A 19,403-nucleotide genomic window follows, 5' to 3' on the forward strand; every position below is an offset into this window, starting at 1 on the left:
CTAGAGTTTAGTGTGAACCAAAGTCCCAAAGAAACAGTGAAAGCAAAACTTGTGTAGACTATAAACAAAGATTAATAGAAACTGAGCAATAAGTCACAGACTGGCACAACAAATACACTTCATCATGAGTATGCTGTCACTGCAAACACAAGGATTCAATGGGAAAAAGATGCAATAAGCAACTGAAACAGGTTTAATTTATTGTCAGTCTCCAGCTGTGATGATCAAGCACAAACTGGCCAACAGGGACCCCCAGACAGCATCTGGTCATACAACTGAACGTTCTTCCCATTATTTCATCTTCTTTTTCCACCATGCTTCTACCTCCTTTTCTGTGCCCCAATTTAACAACCACTCCAACCACTTCTTCCCTTGATGGTCTCAGTTTTGCTACAGCTATATCCAACTCTGGTATTTCTGAAATGATTACCTAGGCACCGTTGGTCTTGGAACACTGCACCTTCCAAAGTGGCCCCACTGCTCCTCTCCATGCAATGGCACCGTTTGGGCATTTTTCACACAATTCCCCCTTTACTATTCATGACATTCAAGTATCCTATAGGGTGCTATACACAACTTCTGTCGGCTTCCCACACTGTGGTTTGTTACGTACAGCAATTTCTCATATCATCTCCAGTAGTTCTCCACACCCCAAGGAGTTCACTCAGCTGCTGAGCAGCTTCAGTATTTCCTTACAGCCCCAGCATATCTGCAACGAGCTTCAATTCCAGCCATGATTTGATGTGAACCAAAACCCCAAGATACCAAGCACTAAATCATAAGCAGCAGTAACACTGGTTATATTCTTCTAAAAGCCAAAACGGCAGGAATCAGTCAGAATAAGTAAATGCAAAGTAAACATATAATATGATCAAAAGTAGAAAAATGGTATTTTGTATAGTTTATGAACAAAAATAAAAGAGAGCGAATATCTGCCCTAACTAAACACATCTACAAATTATGTATGTATTTCTCCTCCACCTCAGAACATGATAGTCAGCTCCAGTTCATTTAATAACAATCAAGTCTTCAAAAGCAAGTTATCTCCAACTGTGCATCAACCTGCTCCACTCCTCCTTGTGTCACATTTATGAACAAGTGTGCTTGACTGAATCTGATCTATTTGTGTCACTGGTAGTCTGGCTGAAAGGAAACAGATCTAGTGCATTAGTTTATTACTTTCTTACACAAACATTTGGCTAAAGGTTCAAGTTTTGGCTACTGTTACACACAATCACACCATTTACAAACTACGTAATTAGCATATGCAGAAAAAAGAAAGTAACTTGCAACTCAGAAACTACTTTTATTATTTTCTAGTAATATCACTTGCATATACTCTCAACTCTCTGTCCCAACTAATTTACCCTAATCTTTCACCTTTCTGGGCTTTTTTCTCCTGCCTCAACTCAACCCAATAAGAATCTATGCACAAACATGGGTACCAAGCTCTAAAACAGCCCATGTGAAAAAAAAAAAAAGCATAAAAAAAGAAAATACGCAAATCTCCCAGAATCAGAAAGTGGACCATGTGATTAAATCAGTGACATATCCCAAATCATTCAGTACAAAAATGTCACGTGCTCCTAAAGTAACTCATCTAAAGCTAAAGACAGTAACTACATAAATAGGAATACAGCTTATTCTATCCTGTGGTGCTGCTGAGATTTCCTTCTATGTTCAGAACCAAGCAAAGATAGTTTAGACAATGTAAATTTAGTTTATGCACCATTGCAAATGAAACCTCTGCTTCTGCATTTAGGCTAAATACAAACTTGTAGGACTCACTGAGCTCAGGAATCATTCTTGAAAATTAAAGACAATGGAGGAATAACTTTAAGAAATCAATTTTCCCTCCTGATGCTATTCTGCAACAATTCCTTTAATTAGGGATAGCTTGGGCTGTCACGTAATTCCTAACAATAACACATATATCCCACATGATTGGGTTGCAAAGAACTCCTGTTTCTGGAAAGAAATCTCAGAACTGTACATGGAAGTAAAAACCAAGGACAAAACATATTTCCTGTACAACATAACACTTGAACCATATCCTCTAATTCTTCATAATGGAGGATTTGGGAGTGAATACGTCTTTACATTCTTCTATGCTGAGCACAAATAATTATTTATGTTCCTCTGCCATTGCTTTATCCTCTTTAGGTCTCTTTTTTATATGAGACTGTCTGCTGGGCCTACAAAATCTCTGGCAAAATTCCTTTTCCCAATATATTGGAGAAAAAGCATTTAGAGCTAGCTTTTACTCGTTTTCAAAGTTGTTTCTCAAACTCTCTTTCAGAAATGCTTCCATTCATTTGGCCTGACAGGGTTTATATTCTGCTCTGCTCTTCTTATTTGACGTAGAACTTTACCTTTGGACTGTATTTAATAACCTTCTACTGCATTTGATAATCTCCTCTGCTTTGTTGTCATGTCATCCAGGAACAGCCTGAACTTTCTCAAGGCTTTTGTTTCTGATTTTGCTTTTGTAAGTGGTACAGTAATTGCTTTCAGGACAGAAACTGTTACACAGACATATGATTGCACACGTGAGAGTTAAGTCAATTCTATCACAAACCATTTGCCCTGGGTATGTGATAACTGTATTTCTTCACACTGACTGCTGCCCTATATCACAGTTCTCCAAAATTCCAGTATCTCAGCCTACTCCAACAGATCATATAAAATTCTAGTTCTATCTTTTCACTACAGTGAGCTCAACCAGCATTTCGCCAGCAGCAATAAGCACACAATAAAACTGAAAGAGGTTATGCAAGAATTCTCATCAGGTGTAGCAGCAGCTGCCAAAAGTGCAGTCTGACCCTTGCATGTCACTATTGTTAAAGCATCAATTCACGTTATGCTTTCCTCTGAGGGTTCATCACCAAAGCAAGAGGAAAGAAAACAAAGGATCTTGCCCTTGCCAGTGACAAATACAAACACAGGGCAAAAATCACTCGTAGAAGACTTAGTCTAACATTACTACAGCAAAAAATAAAACTTATTCTGGTGACAGGAGAAACAAGAAAAAATTGAAGCCGCTAAACAGAGTATCATTTTAGATATACATAAATGATTGTCAGTGATTTCTAATAATGCTGTTAAATTCATTAATTTATGTACAATTTATTTGACATACATAGCTAACTTTTAGAGCAAGTGTAACTATTACAGTTTTTAAGATGGGCTTTATTCATACAAGTGATGTACCAGGTGGCTTCATAAAAATCAAAGGATAACACAAAACTGAAATACTTGTGTTCCAGTTCTCAGGTTACATTTAAGACATAGCCTTTAAAAAGGGGTTTAAATCATTCTGACATTTTTATCTCAGAATTAAAATACTAAGTTCATAGAATAGTCTGGGTTGGAATGGACCTTTAAAGACCACCTACTTCAACAACCTTGCAATCAGCAGGACCTGGTTGCCCACAGCCCCTGACCTTGAGTTTCCAGGGATGGCACATTCACAGCTTCTATGGGCAACCTGTATCACCACCCTCACTGTAAAAAAATTCTTTCTTATATCTAGTCTGAATCTTTCACCTGAAACTTTTTGCCTTTCCCCTTTAACATGTCATTATTCCAATGGATTCACTAAACAAAAGGATGGATGCCAGCTGATGGAAAGAGATGCCAAAAATAACTTATTTATTTGAGGTTTATATTTGGGGCTTTTTATTTATTTTGTTGTTTGGGGTTTTTTAATACTCACAGCATCTATACTCACAATGTCATAGATATGCCTTTTTTTTCCCCCAAGTTAGACCATGGCCATTAGACTGTTCCATTGTGTTTTTAATAAAAACAAAAGGAAAGAATGAAATTAGGGGCCAATAAAGAACAAATCCAAAGGTACCCCATTTTTGCTCTGTAGACTCCAACCACACAGTAAGTTTATTAACTTCTACTGCATAGAATGCAGAAGTGTAGAAGTACAGGTGAGACAGTTTCAAGCTTGGAAACTGCTGTGTTGTAAAAACATACTTGACTAGGTATGTCTACCTCAGTTTGCAACGCTTCAAATCAAGGAGTCAGAAAACAAATCCATCCTCAACCAAGACATTGAGAATAGCAAGGAAAGGTGTTTGTACCTATATTTGAAACTTGACCTCTGTTTAATATCTAATTAATCATTAAACTATTTGTCAGCTGAAATACTACACTCTCCCTAGTCAAAGCATAATTTCAATTTATTGTTATTAGAGTAACTCCTTCCCTTGTAGATTTCCCAAGGAATTAGACATCCTAGTTATGAGCTGGAGAGCACACTTCCAAGCACAGGATTTCTACAAAAGAGTTTTAACAGCACCTACAATCAGACACACATTTTTCAATGAAAATAGTACTGCAAAAATATCTTTGTTTCAATACAATTAATATTTTCCTAAAATTCCAGAACAATTATTTTGAAAATTAGCAGTTGTAAAACATGCTAATTACAGACATGATCACTTGCTAAAAATGTGAGCAAAGAACAAGTTGAATTTAGGCATATCCAAAAACAGTATTTATAAAACTCTATGAACTTTCTCAGACTGAAAAGATACTCTCTGAAGAAACAGTCCAAACCCCAGTTGTTACTCTGTTTTTCAGCTGTGTCATTATTTGACATAATTCTGTAATCAATGAATGAACATATTTATAAATCCCCACAGACTTTTTGTCTGAAGTATCTCAGTGTGCTTGCACTACCCAGCTGTCACTTCTGCTTAGGAAACAGCAGTTACTTTGCACAGAAACATTGTTTGGTTAGAATATGGTGTTATGAGGGGACAAGGTGGTAGGAAACTGCTTCAAACTGATGTAACTAATTTAATTTTGGAAAAATTTCTTTTATCTGGTTTAGTACAATACATTTAAATACACATTTCCTCTCTGAAAAAGAAAAGGTTTAAAGCAATTATTCTAACAGAAATCTTAGGAAGATATCCTTTTACTGGAGTAGATTTAAAGTTTCCTCATATTCCATAAATATTTCAGGGGGCATTTTACAAAGAAAACATGCCATTAATTTACCAGCCTTTTAACTCCACAAGCAATTACTAGAGCTATCAACCACTACGCCTAAAACACATTAGGGCAGACAACCAAATATTTCTCTTGGAACTACAACCTCATCATTCTACCCATTACAAATATAAAGCATGTCAAGAAATATTAAAGAAGTTCCAAATTTCTCTGTATGTATTATTCATTTCTGATACTGCTGTTGCTTCATGGAGATTACTGTAAATGGCTACATGAAGTGATGGCCTGCATGAAAAACTCCACAATAGATATGATAAACTAGATTTACATGTTTTATGTTCCTATAACATAAATTTCCTGGGTATTTTAACTATACAAAGCAGGAAAATTCTTTCAAGAGCACGATGCACAGAACTGCAGCTCCACCAACAGCATGTTATAATACAGGCAGCATATACAGAAAATAGCTTTAATAGAGGGCTTGTTATTACTATGGCAACCACAGCAACGGGTTTTCAAAATGAATAATAGCTCTGTTAGGCACTTCATTAATTTTTTTCTTTTTTTTTAAATCAAACACTGCCCTTAATCTTCTCAATGGAACAGAGAGTTATTCTGAATGCATGCAGAAACAGGAAATAAAGTCGAATTCACTGTTGTAAAAACAGGGTAAGATCCTTTTCAGAACCTTTGGTAGAAAAGAACAGGAAAGTACACCTTGTCTGCTATTTCACATGGAAATACGGGGAAGCAGAAGTAGATGAGGTTTGTGTTAGAAGGCACAAGAAAGCAAATGAACATAAGATGAGGAAAACTAAGGCAAAAGGAAGGTTAATAAAACTGCTAAGAAAGACCTGCAACAAGTGAAGCCAACAATGGAAATGACAAGCAATGGAGAAAACTATGCCAGCAGAAGATGTTAAGTGGTATTACAGTTTTTCATGGTTCTCCCAAAACATTCAATTTCTGTGCACCATCAACTGTTTTTATTTTTACATAAATGCCATTCAAACAGACTCTAACCAACTCTCCAAGTAGAACTAAGGGAAAAGGTTTTAAACTCTATCCTGAACGTTTTCAAAAAAAACTGTAGCTCTTATTATTTTGAGTGTTTACTCCAGTGGTTGCACTGGAAATATTATTTCAGTTAAGCTATATATTGAGTCCTATTACATCAAATGCCTGCAAAAGGCAAGCCCATAACCTCTAATCAATATAAATTCTTATCAGATACCTGCAAGCACGCATTACATCTCCAGAGTAGTTGCCCATTATGGCTGAAACAGTGATAATGATTTGAAAGGACAGATAGGACTAACAGCACATCCCATGAAGTAGCAGCAGGACACATGTTCCCTTTATACTATATATCAACAAACTGAAAGAAGAATAAGCACTAACATGATCCACTACAAGTAATTCCAAGCTGCAAGTGCCAATAAAGTTCTAAATTACATGGGTGATCTAGGAGCATAGAGATAAATCACTATGTAGCTCAGGGCAGATAAATTAATGAATCTGGGAACAAAATTAAGTTCATTTCAATTAATGCATTTTGTAAAGTTATTGAAACTTTTCAACAGCATCAGTTTGACAAGTAATTTTAAAGGACATAACAGATTGTTGTTACAGAATACTATATTTATGAGCCATAAATGAATGAAAGAAAAGGTAATTACTATGCTAAGTCAGGTTCAATATAAAACTAGAATGGATGTGAGCAATAAAAAATCCTACTTTTCAAGTTGTTACAACAATACAGATGACCACTGTGGCAGGAAGTTTTCTTTCTTAATTTAATTTTTAGAGAACCACTCTAGAATTCTTTTATTATAGTGCACACAGGCGAGGAGCTATTGTTATGAGATAATCTGAGATGACAGTTTTTAATTCCTGCAAAATTATGTAATTATTTTCTGCCACAAGATTAATCAAAAGTTCAGCTATTCTTTACATGTTCTGTAAGACCTCACAACATTATCTGCCAATTGTATAGCAAAGGACTAGTTAAGGGATCACACAACTCAGTAGCTTGTGGTATTCTGAAAAGGTTTTCCTTTTTGAGATATGATTACAATGAAAGAGAATTAGATGAGTTTAAAAAAAGTGTAATGAAAAATGCTCTTGAATGTGAACACAGGACACAGTAATAGCAAAAAATTTAAGATGGCAATGCTTTACCATTTTCATGGGTGCTTTTACAGGGCCTTCTACTTTTTTCAAGGCAGTATGCTAAAACTTCAGTATGTTATTTTGTTCAGTTTGGAATATGTCACAACTAAGTATAAAGAAAAGTGACCCTAACAAGCAAAACAACTTCACAACTTAATAAATTAATTGGTTTGACTCTGAAACATTTACATACATGTGTTATGTTGCATAACAGTAGCATTAAAATGTTATGAAGCTTTCTAAAATCAAAAGAATCACAGTACACCAAGCTTTCCATTGATTGTTGCTTGACTTAAATATGTTTTTCACATCCAATTACATACTCATTAGCCATATATGTATAAAAATCTCAGAAAATTAGTTGATTTGAAGATAAAGAAGGAATTAAGGAAGTGTTTTACCTGGCTAATTTTTAAATTGATATTAGAACACCCATCTGCTATGCTGAGGTTGCAAGTATGTGATGACTTGTTTGTGATGTCATCTGATTGTATCAACATAGTTTGCTAACATTGTGTTTGCACAGGAAACAGCCCCCTGAAACATTGTTCAAGACTACTTAAAAACATAAGTTTAACAAATTTAATAGAATTAAACTTTAATTGGAAACCTGACAGACACAGCAGTACTGCTCCTCTACTATGTACAAAGTGGTCTCTTGAAGGAAATAGAAATTTCTTCTCCTACACGCTCTCCCTATGCTGCTTTCCAGAAGTCCCGTCCCTTCCTCTTAAAGCAACCAATTGTTCACAAAGATTCTGCAATCCCACCTTCACTCAGTAATGCAAGGTTCACTACAAGGAAAGGAAAGGCCTGAAATTCATTAAGTCCACATCAAACTGACTGCAAGTCAAGCATAAGCACAGGCTGATTGCACCAAACAACTACTGTAACTTGTTCCCTCTGAACAACCTGGCATGCAGTACCAGAAGTGGGAGGCTACGCCGTCCTCTCTGCAGCTGTCGGTTAAACTTAGCAATGCTACCAACAGTCCTATCCTACCCTGCTTCCTGAATTTGCACCCAGTACATCTCTATATGATCTAATTAACAGGGGTCAGTCCTCAAGTTCCTCACCAGCCAAAACTGCTTCTTACAACAGGCTCCTTCCACCAGCCCACATTTCTTGCAGTAACATGGTTCTCTACTTGGTCAGCAGTTTTCATTCTCTGACTTAAATATTGTAAGATTATCTCCCCATTCTACGCCTTATGTTACTACTTGAAGGTAAATTACCAGGACCGCTGAACACCACTCTCCTGCACCACAAAACATATACCTAGAAATAACATTTCTACAGAAATTGGGGATTTTTCATATAGCTAAATACTCTTGAGATGCAAGTGACATTATTCTGTCTCTATTTATAACATAGGTAATAACACAGCTATAGTCAAACAAAAAGTGCCAAATGAAGTAAGGCATATTATTTGCATGTATTTATCACGCAAGCAACAAAAATGCCTGCAGGACAGAGAAGTGTCTTGGGAGGTCTTAAAGGAAGACCCAGAACGACTACAAGGGCAATTATAAATTATTAGCATGCATTTATTAGTTCAGCTCTACAAAATATTAAAAACTAATTAAGGTCACTTTCCAGCCATGGAAATAGGGGTTTTATTCAGAAATAAAAGCAAAGTAAGCTAAAAATTAGTTATTTTATATTCTGAGAATTCTGGGGCAGTTTTTTCAATTCCTTTCGTAGTTCGTACTCTTAGATAATGCCTTGCTCTGATAACCATTTTCCACATAAGAACCTGCCAGATAAAATTGTACATAAAAATCTTGAGAATGACTCTGTCATTATCTATTTATGTACTATTTACCAGTGGATTCATATCCCAATTGCAGTCTATACCTGGCACATTATTTTGCTCAGTGTATAATCTGATGGGGCTGATAGAACCTCCCTGTTTCCACCAGTTCACAATATCCAATCTTGGGCTAAACCCAATTCTAAAGTTTTGTGGTAGTCTTCAGTGGCTAAAATAATTTTCACTTCCAAAGTGATCTTTTTGAGCGTTTTCTTGTAAAAGAATACACTCTTTCATAACCTCTAGTTGACATATAAGACTAACATTGCATTTTATACTGTCTTTATAGGATAATTACTATTCAAATGTGACCGGAAGTATTTCAAGGTCATTTGTATTACTGTGTGTTCATAGTTAATGTTGATTTCTTATGTTATGATGAGAAAAGTCTTAAGTTGAAAATGTGCATGACAGGACTACAGTTCCACAGATTATTTATATTGCTTTGAAAGGACTTACCACATAACCTACTTTAACAATATGCAAAACTATATGAAGGAACAAAGACAAAAGAAATACTTTACTTATCTCTACTTCTAAGAAAACCCAAAACTAATACTTGCAGAAATGAACAGAAATATTTGCAAAAATGTCTCCAAGTCTTACTAATTCAATTCATTGAGACAAACAAAACCCAATTATCTGTGGATCGAACACACAATAATCCCACACATATCACATCACCACACACAAACAGAATAAGCCAGTTTCACCAGAATAGGTACTTGACCCTACATTATTCAGGACAAGCTTCAGCTTGGAGCCTGTTACCTGTTCTGCCTTTGTCCATCTTTGTAGTATAGCTCTAAAGAAAAACAGAAAAAACCCCCACCACTCCAACAAGAAATAAGAAACCCAGCACATATAACCCACAAGTTTCCCAGGGTACTGCTGTCATTATAAATCAAGAATCCTTTTCAAACATAGACTTCATCATAACACAGAGCTAAACCAAGCATCTTCAAAAAATGCATACAATAAAAATGCACATACACATGTACACACCAGATTCTGATGAACTGTACATGCTGTAATAAGTATACACATATTTGCATATGTATATATGCATACAAACAATTTCTCTAATATATAGCAATAATGAGGTCCAAGCACTACTATCGTGTATGATCTACTCCTAATAGCTTCATGATCATCAAGAGTGTGCATGTCATCAATATAGTTTATTTCTTTCACTAAGAAAAATCATGTATTTATCTATCTATGCTACTGAATATATTCCAGATACAAAAGTCAAATTATTTGCATCAAAAAAATCAAGCCCTGGCTTAAAATTCTATTCTGCTCACACAGCTTCAAATTCTGTACTTGTTAGTTTGCATGGCAAGAGAAAGAATAAGCTTCCTATAAATATACCTAGAAGAGGCATTATTTAGTGATTTGTACAGAAAAGATTGTTGAGAGTTTATTAAATATTTTTCACATTATAATATCAAGAAAACACACCCAAATTTCAAATCCCATACTTTAGTGTGAGATTTATAAAGGTCAATAGAATACAATAGGGTTAAAAACCAAACAAACCAAGGCTGTTTAAATAGCACTAAGCTCACGACCGGCAGGGTGATTACACTCCTACTAAGAGAGGAAATTTTCTTACAAAATTATTCTACTTTAATCCATAAATCTCATTTACTGGAAAAGTATTTCCAACTAATTAGACAGCAAAAGTTAAATGGATAGTTTTAAATTAAACTCTGTCTTCTCTCTGACTTTAAAACCTCAGATAACAAAGATTTCCACCATTACAACATTCTTAAAAATTGTATGAGTTTTCATGTCAGTCACAATCACATAACTCACAACATCTATTAGATCAAAGTGAGAAAAAGGGATATTTGATTATCATTTTCATGCTTATAAAAATTATGTAATGTTTTAACACCTCACTTTATTGACAGTTGCACTTCCTCAGAATGTCCTATAACTCACTGAAGTGCTAAGTCTCATCCAGTTAGGATTGTTTCCACAATTGTACTTTGCTAGCATCAATCTCACAATAAGATACAGCACAGAAAGAAAAAACAATAAATGCCACAGCTTAGACTACAGTATACTGAAGAAGTCTCATGACAACTAGCAGACAGGAGAGCATCAGTTCAAGACCTTCATACATAAAATTTCTAATTCCTTACGTAGGTTTCCTGCAGATACCTTTCACAATGGTCTACCTCAAAGATATTTTTTTATTAATTATTTTGCCATAAACTCCTAATTCTAATTGCAAAGTTCTCCAAATGCAGTGTAATAATTCTACTTGCTTCAGATTTTCACTTGGGATTCAAAGTCATTTGAGTCTGTGATACTCTCTCAGCACTTGTATTGACTATTCAGCTGCTAAAATCCAGTGCACAAAGGGAACAGTCAAGTTATCTGACAATACATTTGTTTTCACATTAGCATGTTGTCAGCACTCACAGATGAGACACAGAGCTACTGTATCAGCCTGGGCACATGAAGAATGCTCACTGAGTAGACAGGCAGTGATACTTACACGCCTCATCATCTTTCACAATCCTACTTATTTCTAAGCATGAAAATCACTCTTATATTCCATGCTGTTCCATTATCAGGCATTAACAATTCTCACAGCTAATGATACTTTGGGTTTTTTTCTCCAGAGATTAGTCTAGTAGGAAGAAATAATGTGAGAAAGAACAAGAAGCCATCAAACACCCTACATATTAGAAGGATGTAGGCAAATCACTTATTACAAGTGTGAATACTAGAAGCTTTCCATTTTATTCTTTCTTTTGCAAGATCAACTCTAAATGATGAAAGTATTAGATCCTAACCAAACCATCAGGCAGAACAGTACATCAAACAGGAAAATTCTATAGCTTAAGAATAATTTAGATGTATTTCATAGCTCCTATAAGAAACACTCACCAAGATCTGTATTGGGGCCAGCAAGTAGCTGCTTAAATTTGTCTAATCGGGATGCTTCTCTTTCAGTTAATGCAGGAGTAACTGAGGTGTTGTAGTTTCCCATTCCGCTCACCAAGGGGGGTGTGGAAGTTTGTGGAAGCGACTGGGATCTCTGCATGGAAGAATTTTCACTAGCATTATCTGAAGGGAAATAGAAGCACAGCAATTAGTCTCAGCTAGCGAGAAGGCCTCTAATCACTTAAATTTAATTTCCAAATTGAAAATAGAATTCTGTTTTAGTAAAACGCAAAATCAAGTACAGCATAAGTTTGGACTTCATATTACTTGGATTTAGCAGCAGGAGCATCCTTCTTTCAATTCCACAATTAAAACACATCTATTGGAGATCATACTAACAGCAAGGTTAATGGATTTCTAAAATGTCTGTGTTACTGAAAGCTGTTTATATTCCCCTTGCAATTCTTTAAAAAAAGCAAACTGAGAAATCATTGCAATTGGTTACCTCAACACTTATACACAACCCACAGACCAGATCACATACAAGTGAATTTCCCAGTCCACCTGCATGATTTTCTGCAATTTTTCAATATATTTTATGCAGTGTTATTTTAATAACAATTTTTCACAATAGTAGTGCATTTAACCAATAAAATACATTCAATAGTGGACCTTTTTTCCACAATTGAAGATTTATTAAGGCTGAAAACAAAGATAGTTTAATTATTGTTGCCTCACACATATATTTCTCACACACATGCATGAGGGTTTAGTATGGCATACAGTCTTTCCCTCAAATAAATCAATGCTGATAAATAGTATTTCCTCATGGTATTAAGAAAAAGTTGGGAAGGGGTTACTGTCTTACAGGGCAAATATTACAGCTCTCCTCATTTAACTTTCAACATCTTTTTCACTTTTAATATACCTGATGAACTGGCTGTATGACCTTCACTGACTGATTTAACAAGCCTATTATCACCACATGCAACTGAAGTCAGCTGTGCAAATTCCTCTTGTTTTTCTTCCTGTAGATGTTCTTCCTGAAATTTATGTTGTTCTTGTAGCTTGCTGTGATTCTGAATTACTTTGTGAGCTGTTTCCATGACCACTTCTGTATTTAAATTTTCAGCAGCTATTGCTAAGAGTTCATCATCATCATCTCCAAGATCCCAAGCATCACTTGTGTTACTTTCAAATTCTTGGAAGGTGCTGACTTTCTTCAGTTTCACTGGAGTTGTAGGAGGCTTTGAACCTGGTTTTACCAAGCTGTTCAAAACCAAACAAACAATATTTAGAAAACTAGTAATGAAGCTATGGATAGAACCAAAAGGTAAAAGTTCATACTTGATTCTTTACAGGTAGCAAATTTATCTCCCTCCACTCATGTTACTGCTACATCCATCCATGATAACATATGGCTCAAGAAGTCTGAGAACAAGGGCTGTAAAACTTGCTCTTCTTCACTTTGAAAAGAAACTGAACAAGTATTTCCTTCCCTTGTGTTAAGAAAACAAAAAACAAACAAACAAAAAGAAGACCAACCCCAAAGTCAAATAAAAGGATTACTACCGGAATAGTTTATAAAATAGACAGGACACAATGCACTGCTCTTGCTTCATAAACTTCTGTAGAGATTCTGCCCCTTTCAATGAAATTGCTCTGTAACAGCACAGGAGTCATAATCAAGTCATGGTCCACTCCCAGGTCATCACAAGCAATCACGCAATACAATCACCCTCATAAACAAATCAAGTTTAACTCAAAACTCATTAAATCTATCATTGCTCCCCATTCAGGCAATGCAGCATGGATTGGCTTCAGAACTTTGCTCTTCCCACATGGAAGATATCTCTTCCAGTTACTAGTCTAAATGAACCCTGATCAGCTCCTAACCTTTTGTCCCTTTATCAACATGCAGTGTGAGATACCAACCACGTAGCCCTCCCTAGCCCAGCACTTCTTCTGACTTACAGTAATGCACAGCAACCACATATCCCTTCAGAATTCGGCTGAATAGGGTATAAAATTCAGGAGGTTTCTTAGTCTGCTCTCAAAAAATAAAAATGTTACTGCCAGTAGCTTAACTGTCCTTTCACAGAATGGGTCAGGTTAGAAGGGAACACAGTGGGTCATCTGGCCCAATCTCCCTGCTCAGGCAGGGTCATCCCAGAGCACACAGCACAGAAACTGCATCAATACCATCCTAAGTAGGTATCCGAACACCCCTGTCTTCCCACCTGTGGTTGTTTATCTTTCTTAAGATAAGGCAGGCAGAATTGCAAATCAGAAAAAGCTCTCATGCAGTGCTCACACAATGTCCGTAGTGTTTGTTACAGATTACAGGGAATGTCTTCCCTAACAGGTACTACAACACTCAGACTTTCACCCAGCTTGTCATCACTGTCTGAAACACCAAGGTCATTCTCCAATTCTGTTATTTAAAGCAATAAGCTTCTAGTTTTTGTTACTGGGTCTCTCTTTCTAGCTCTAATTTTGAATGAATTATTCTAATTTCTCTTACTTCAGCCCTCAAGACCACACATTTCAACTGCCTTCAACTCTGTATCATCTGAAAATTAATGAGAATTTTTACTTCTTGTACCATGTTAAACCAGACCTTGAAAAAAATCTAGTAGAAGCACAACGTCCTTCCAAGCCAACACTTGTCCTTATAACACTTTTCTTTTGCCTTTACCACAATTTCCCATGTATCCAAAGCAAGTTGACAATCTATGCTAGTTAAGAGCTGAAGAGCTGATTTGTTGTTCCCAGCATGGTAATCATCAGGAAGTCACAAAAGAGAAGTCAGAACAGAGAAGTCAAGACTATGACAAAAATTGAAAAAGGAAGATTAACAATAAACTGTATAGCCAACAAGTAAAGAAAGGGAAGACAGAGAAGATCCAAAATATCCAGAATATTTAAATATTAGGTTAACTTACGTTCCATGCAATAATGGATCAAAGGGCGGATGCTGAGCTCCATACACATGTTGAATACTAAAGGAAAAGAAAGACAGTTATCACAAAAAATAATAAATATTTGGAGGGTTTCTGCATACTAAATAAATAGCCAATAACAAGCAGAACTGAAATGTTCCAACAGTTTTCTCTTTCAAAGAATTTCACACACCACTAAAAATAGTGAAGCTGCAACTGAGGTGCATACTAATAATTTAATAAAAATAAGAGATTTATCAAATAGGAGCTCTTTGTGAGACCTAAGCTAACTTTGTGTATCTTATTTTTCTGACCAACAATTAAAAGAAGAAATAAGTTAACTGTGCAATAGAAATCTACACTGTTTTAAAATTCTCCTCTGACTTATCATTTCTTCATTTGTCTCTTGAAAAAAAAAATTCTCAAAGAAATACTTGTAAAGATTTAATCCTCTATGTATTGCTGTCACCCAAAATCCAACCACACAATTTTTAACCACTACTAAAGCACAAAGATCATAAATTTAAAGAAAAATCCAAAAGGTAGCATGTTAGAGAATAAAAATCACAGGAGTATTGAAAAAAATGCTTTGAAACAAACGGGCTTCCAAAGGCAGATTTATTCACTACATTATAAAATACCATGCTATTGTGTGAAACACAAAACTCCCCACAAAGTGAAAGTCTCCCACCTCCCACTTATGAGCTATAAAATTATTTTCTAAGTAAAAATACTCCACAGAAAACACAACAAGATTTACATGTGGCTTCATAATAGCAAGTATTACGACAAAACTCTCTGATTGTAAGAGAAGCAAATCATATTCAACCTTAGCATCTACCTAAACCTGCACTAAAAACCACATAAAAGAAGATAGACATGCTCTCCTGACAAATCAAAAACAATTTCCAGTCCATAAATATAAGTAAGTCCAACCTTATCAAACCTGAGATAGAACCAAGACAAAAAGACTGAAGTCATAACAAATTTAAGAGAGAATTAGCCCTACGGGACAGGAGCAGCATTAACACCAGTGAAATCAGCCCTAGTGGTGCCTGAGACTGGTGGTTTATAAAAGCTCATGATTTTTATGTGATTCCATGGAAATAAAAAAGTCAGTCCACACCAGCCTTTCCACACAACTGTGTGTCTACACTCTGCAGTCCAGTCTGTGCTTCCTGCTCTACCCTCACCTGAGGCTCAGGTGTCACTGTCCATTTCCACAAACACAGAATCTGCCTTTTCCTTACACTGCTCTATGAATAATCACAATGGAAATCCACACAAATATAAAACAACAACACTCCTACCCACCCCATTTAAAAAAAAAAAAAAAAGAAAAAATCAAAAGCACATTCTCCACAGTGTCCTTGTTCTGCCACAAGCCTGCAGGTGACTGCAAACCAACTGCAACTATTCAAAGACCCTGTGCAAAGGGAGGAATCAAAAGTGTTTTAGCCTCAAGGGACGCAGCAAAGTTACAAAGTAAAAAGTTTAGAGGGACAACAACAGTTGGACTGAAAAAGTTAGTTTGTAACTAGAGAAACAAAATCACTTTCAAATAGTGCTTAAAGGTAACTGAAAACGTAAAAAGGAAAATGATGAGCAAGACTATGTTGCTGAATTTAGGTAATGGTAGGAAGTACAGAGCAGCCCTTCTCTGAGAACCACGAATACACACAATTCTTACAGAAAGAATATAAAGAACTGCACTGTGGGAACAGTTTAGGGATGAGAGAAGAGAATGTTATGGCTAAACAATCATCTGAAAATGTATTCCCAACATGATGTAATGGTTAAAAGAGTTATCGTGACTTTGGGGGTGTATTCCCGGGAAAACTTTGAATGGAGAATGTGCCTTGTAGCTCTTCAGTGTTACAGTGACTGTACATCAGGAGGAAAGTTGAGAAACTGACGATATTGTGAAATACACAGCAGAGACCAAAACTTGTCTCCATGTCTAGAAAATGCAGTTTCCTGCAAAGGATTTCAAAATATCACAACTTGAAACAAGTTTCAAAACGACCCAACTTGTATCATTGCTGAGAGCTGAACACGCTCTCCCACTCAAAATCTGCCGGCGAATACATCCCCAAAACCACGTTCACTTTTTTAACCACGATATCAGCCTGAGAACGCACAATCAGGTACTCATTTGACAACCTTTCTGACACAAGTTCCACCCAGCGCTGTCTGTGACCGCCAGCGATGCGCAGCCCCCGCCGGTGCCGGCGCTGGGAGCTCCGGCGCGGAGCGCACAAGGCACCGGCTCCGGGGTGACGGCGCTTGCGGAGCGGACACACGGCAGGCCCCGCTGCGCCGGCGGCAGAAAGCGGCGCTGGGGACACAGCGAGGCCGTGCAGAGCCGGTCCCGCCGCGCCGGGCCCCGACCTTCCCGCGGTTCCGCTCACCTGCCCGGCACCTTCGCGCCGCTCCGCTTCCAGAACTGCTTCCTGCCCCCGTCGCTCGCCATGGCGGCGTCACCTCATCCCCCTCCGCGCCTGCGGCCCCGGCCCCGATCCCGGCCCGCTCCCTCAGGCTTCACTCCCCGCCACTCCCTTCCACGGGAGCGGCACTGAGCGCAGCCATCTTGGGACGAAGAAACAACGCTGCTTCCCATTCGCCGCCCGAAGAGGCTCAGAAGTTCTATCCAATCAAAAGTGAGATTGCTGCCGGGTGCGAGCGGCCGGGCCAATGGTAGCGAAGAGGTGCGGGGGGCGGGCTCGACCCGGAGGGTCGCGCAGCATTCCCGGGAGTCAGGATGTACTTCCCGGCATCCCGAGGGGGACATTCTCAGACTTTAATCCTTTTTCATTGAACCACAGTGAGTGACTCTTAAGAGTACTCCTTAGAAAGAAATGCAAAACTCGCCACGTCCATGGAAGAAGACTTTAACTGAACATAAGAGGACATTGGTTTATAACAAAATCCATCGGATTTTTTCCACTTTATCTTTTTACAATTGTTTTCAGTTATTGAGCGACTTACTGAGTGGGAGCTTTAATCTTTCTCCATTTTAAAGTTCTCCAGTCGTTGTACCCACTTATTTGTGGCTTTGGGCTGGTCCGAGACCAGGGGGGTTATGTGTATAATTCTCAGAAATTCTCACCCAGGGATACATCACTTCTGCCAGCAGAATAGGTGTGATTTCACGTTATTCTTTGGAGTATGGCTCCTGAGAAAGCAGTGCTGAGTTGCAGGGGGTTGCTGCATATTAATGCAAGGCTAATTTAATGTCAGGGGTTGTTCAGGGACATCCTGCCACAATTAAGCCAAAAACTGGCACGTAGTACAAAACCTCACCTGCAACACAACATTTGTTCTTTAGTATGTATTTCATGTAAGCTATTTATTGAGAATTAAAAAGAAATAAAAATAGAAAAAAATAAACCTGTTCTCTTTGGGATTTACTTTAGCACTTACCTTCTAAGAACTGACAAAATGTCTCACAGATCTTTATCACAGTCCACAGGTGAAAGTTGTGATTTCAATGCTACTTATAGACAAATCTGCTATGGGTATTATCCTCTTCTCAAATTGTGTCCCTTAAACAGGATCCCTTGTAAAGATTCTGGACTTCGAGTATCATCAGCATTAATGAAATACACAAGAAACGTTAATGTAATATGATCTGTGTCTGTCAGCTAAAGTGAAATGAAACCAGCATAGTCGTGAGTGGAACTTTGCTTGCTCATAACAAGATAAATTTAAATTAAACCTGTTGCTGTTAGAATACAAAAAAGAGGTACTTTCAGTTGTGACAGTCAAAAAAATGATAAATTCGTAAAACATACATTCTATCATTACCATTAATATGGATGTTGCTTCAGTTCTGTGAAAAACTGAGTTTCAGTTCTTTTCATTTGTTCAGTGTGGATGTTTGTCAAAGGGAAACATGGTTAGACGCAGCCTGGACAGCCTGAGCCATCTGTCATCCTTGGGACAGCTGATGTGAATTCTGAAGTGCCGCCTTTGACTCTTGTGTCAGTCTGGTGCAGCTGTGTGGAAATTCCTCGTAGCAGTGGAAGTTTTACCAAGTTACACAATCAAGTCAGTGCAAGGTTAACTTCATTGTTAAGTTTCCATTATATTCAGTGTATGTTACCTTGTGCTTAAGCTCTTAACGTGTTGCAGAATTTTATGCTGTAAACAACGAACTGTTGCATTGATTGTTCTTACGAATGTCAGGGCTGCATTTATATCAAGAAGAACTGCAAATGCCTTTGTCTGCTACTGCAGAGGGCCATGCTTGTTTAGACCTGTGGGCTGTAGTCATACAGAGATGGACTGGACTCTCTCTGCTGTTGACTTTCAAGAAGGCAAAGACACTGTTTTCATTCTATTTTCATTACCTTGTATATTTTCTCCTAATTCAGTATTTTATGTTATCCCTGACACAAACATGTGCTCCCAAGGTTTGGGAAATGCAAAGGATTTGGAAGGAGGAACCTTTCAAACCTCATCAGGTAGGTTAGGTACGATTCTCTATGCCCATTACTCAAGGTGATTTGACCACAGAGTGTGTCCTTGAAGAGGACTTACAAAATGGTACTCACTGAAGGTAACTAACAAGAAGGTAAGTTCACAGTTATGCAGTACTT

The 19,403-nt window shown here is 37.3% G+C and overlaps 1 protein-coding gene across 2 annotated transcripts in view; it reads right to left on the reverse strand.

The window, feature by feature from the left end:
* Positions 1–17,389, reverse strand: part of TBC1D22A (TBC1 domain family member 22A) — a 150,293-nt gene extending 132,904 nt beyond the window's left edge. For both annotated transcript variants that reach the window (XM_071552574.1, XM_071552573.1), the window contains exons 1-4: positions 17,214–17,389; positions 14,806–14,862; positions 12,789–13,129; positions 11,864–12,043 (exon numbers count right to left, since the gene is read on the reverse strand). In XM_071552574.1, coding sequence (XP_071408675.1) covers positions 11,864–12,043; positions 12,789–13,129; positions 14,806–14,862; positions 17,214–17,275 — 640 coding nt within the window. In that variant the 5' untranslated portion in view covers positions 17,276–17,389. The remainder of the gene's footprint in view (positions 1–11,863; positions 12,044–12,788; positions 13,130–14,805; positions 14,863–17,213) is intronic.
* Positions 17,390–19,403: the final 2,014 nt, after the last annotated feature.

Source organism: Pithys albifrons, chromosome 3 (genome assembly GCF_047495875.1).
Source record: "Pithys albifrons albifrons isolate INPA30051 chromosome 3, PitAlb_v1, whole genome shotgun sequence".
NCBI classification, from domain to species: Eukaryota; Metazoa; Chordata; class Aves; order Passeriformes; family Thamnophilidae; genus Pithys; species Pithys albifrons.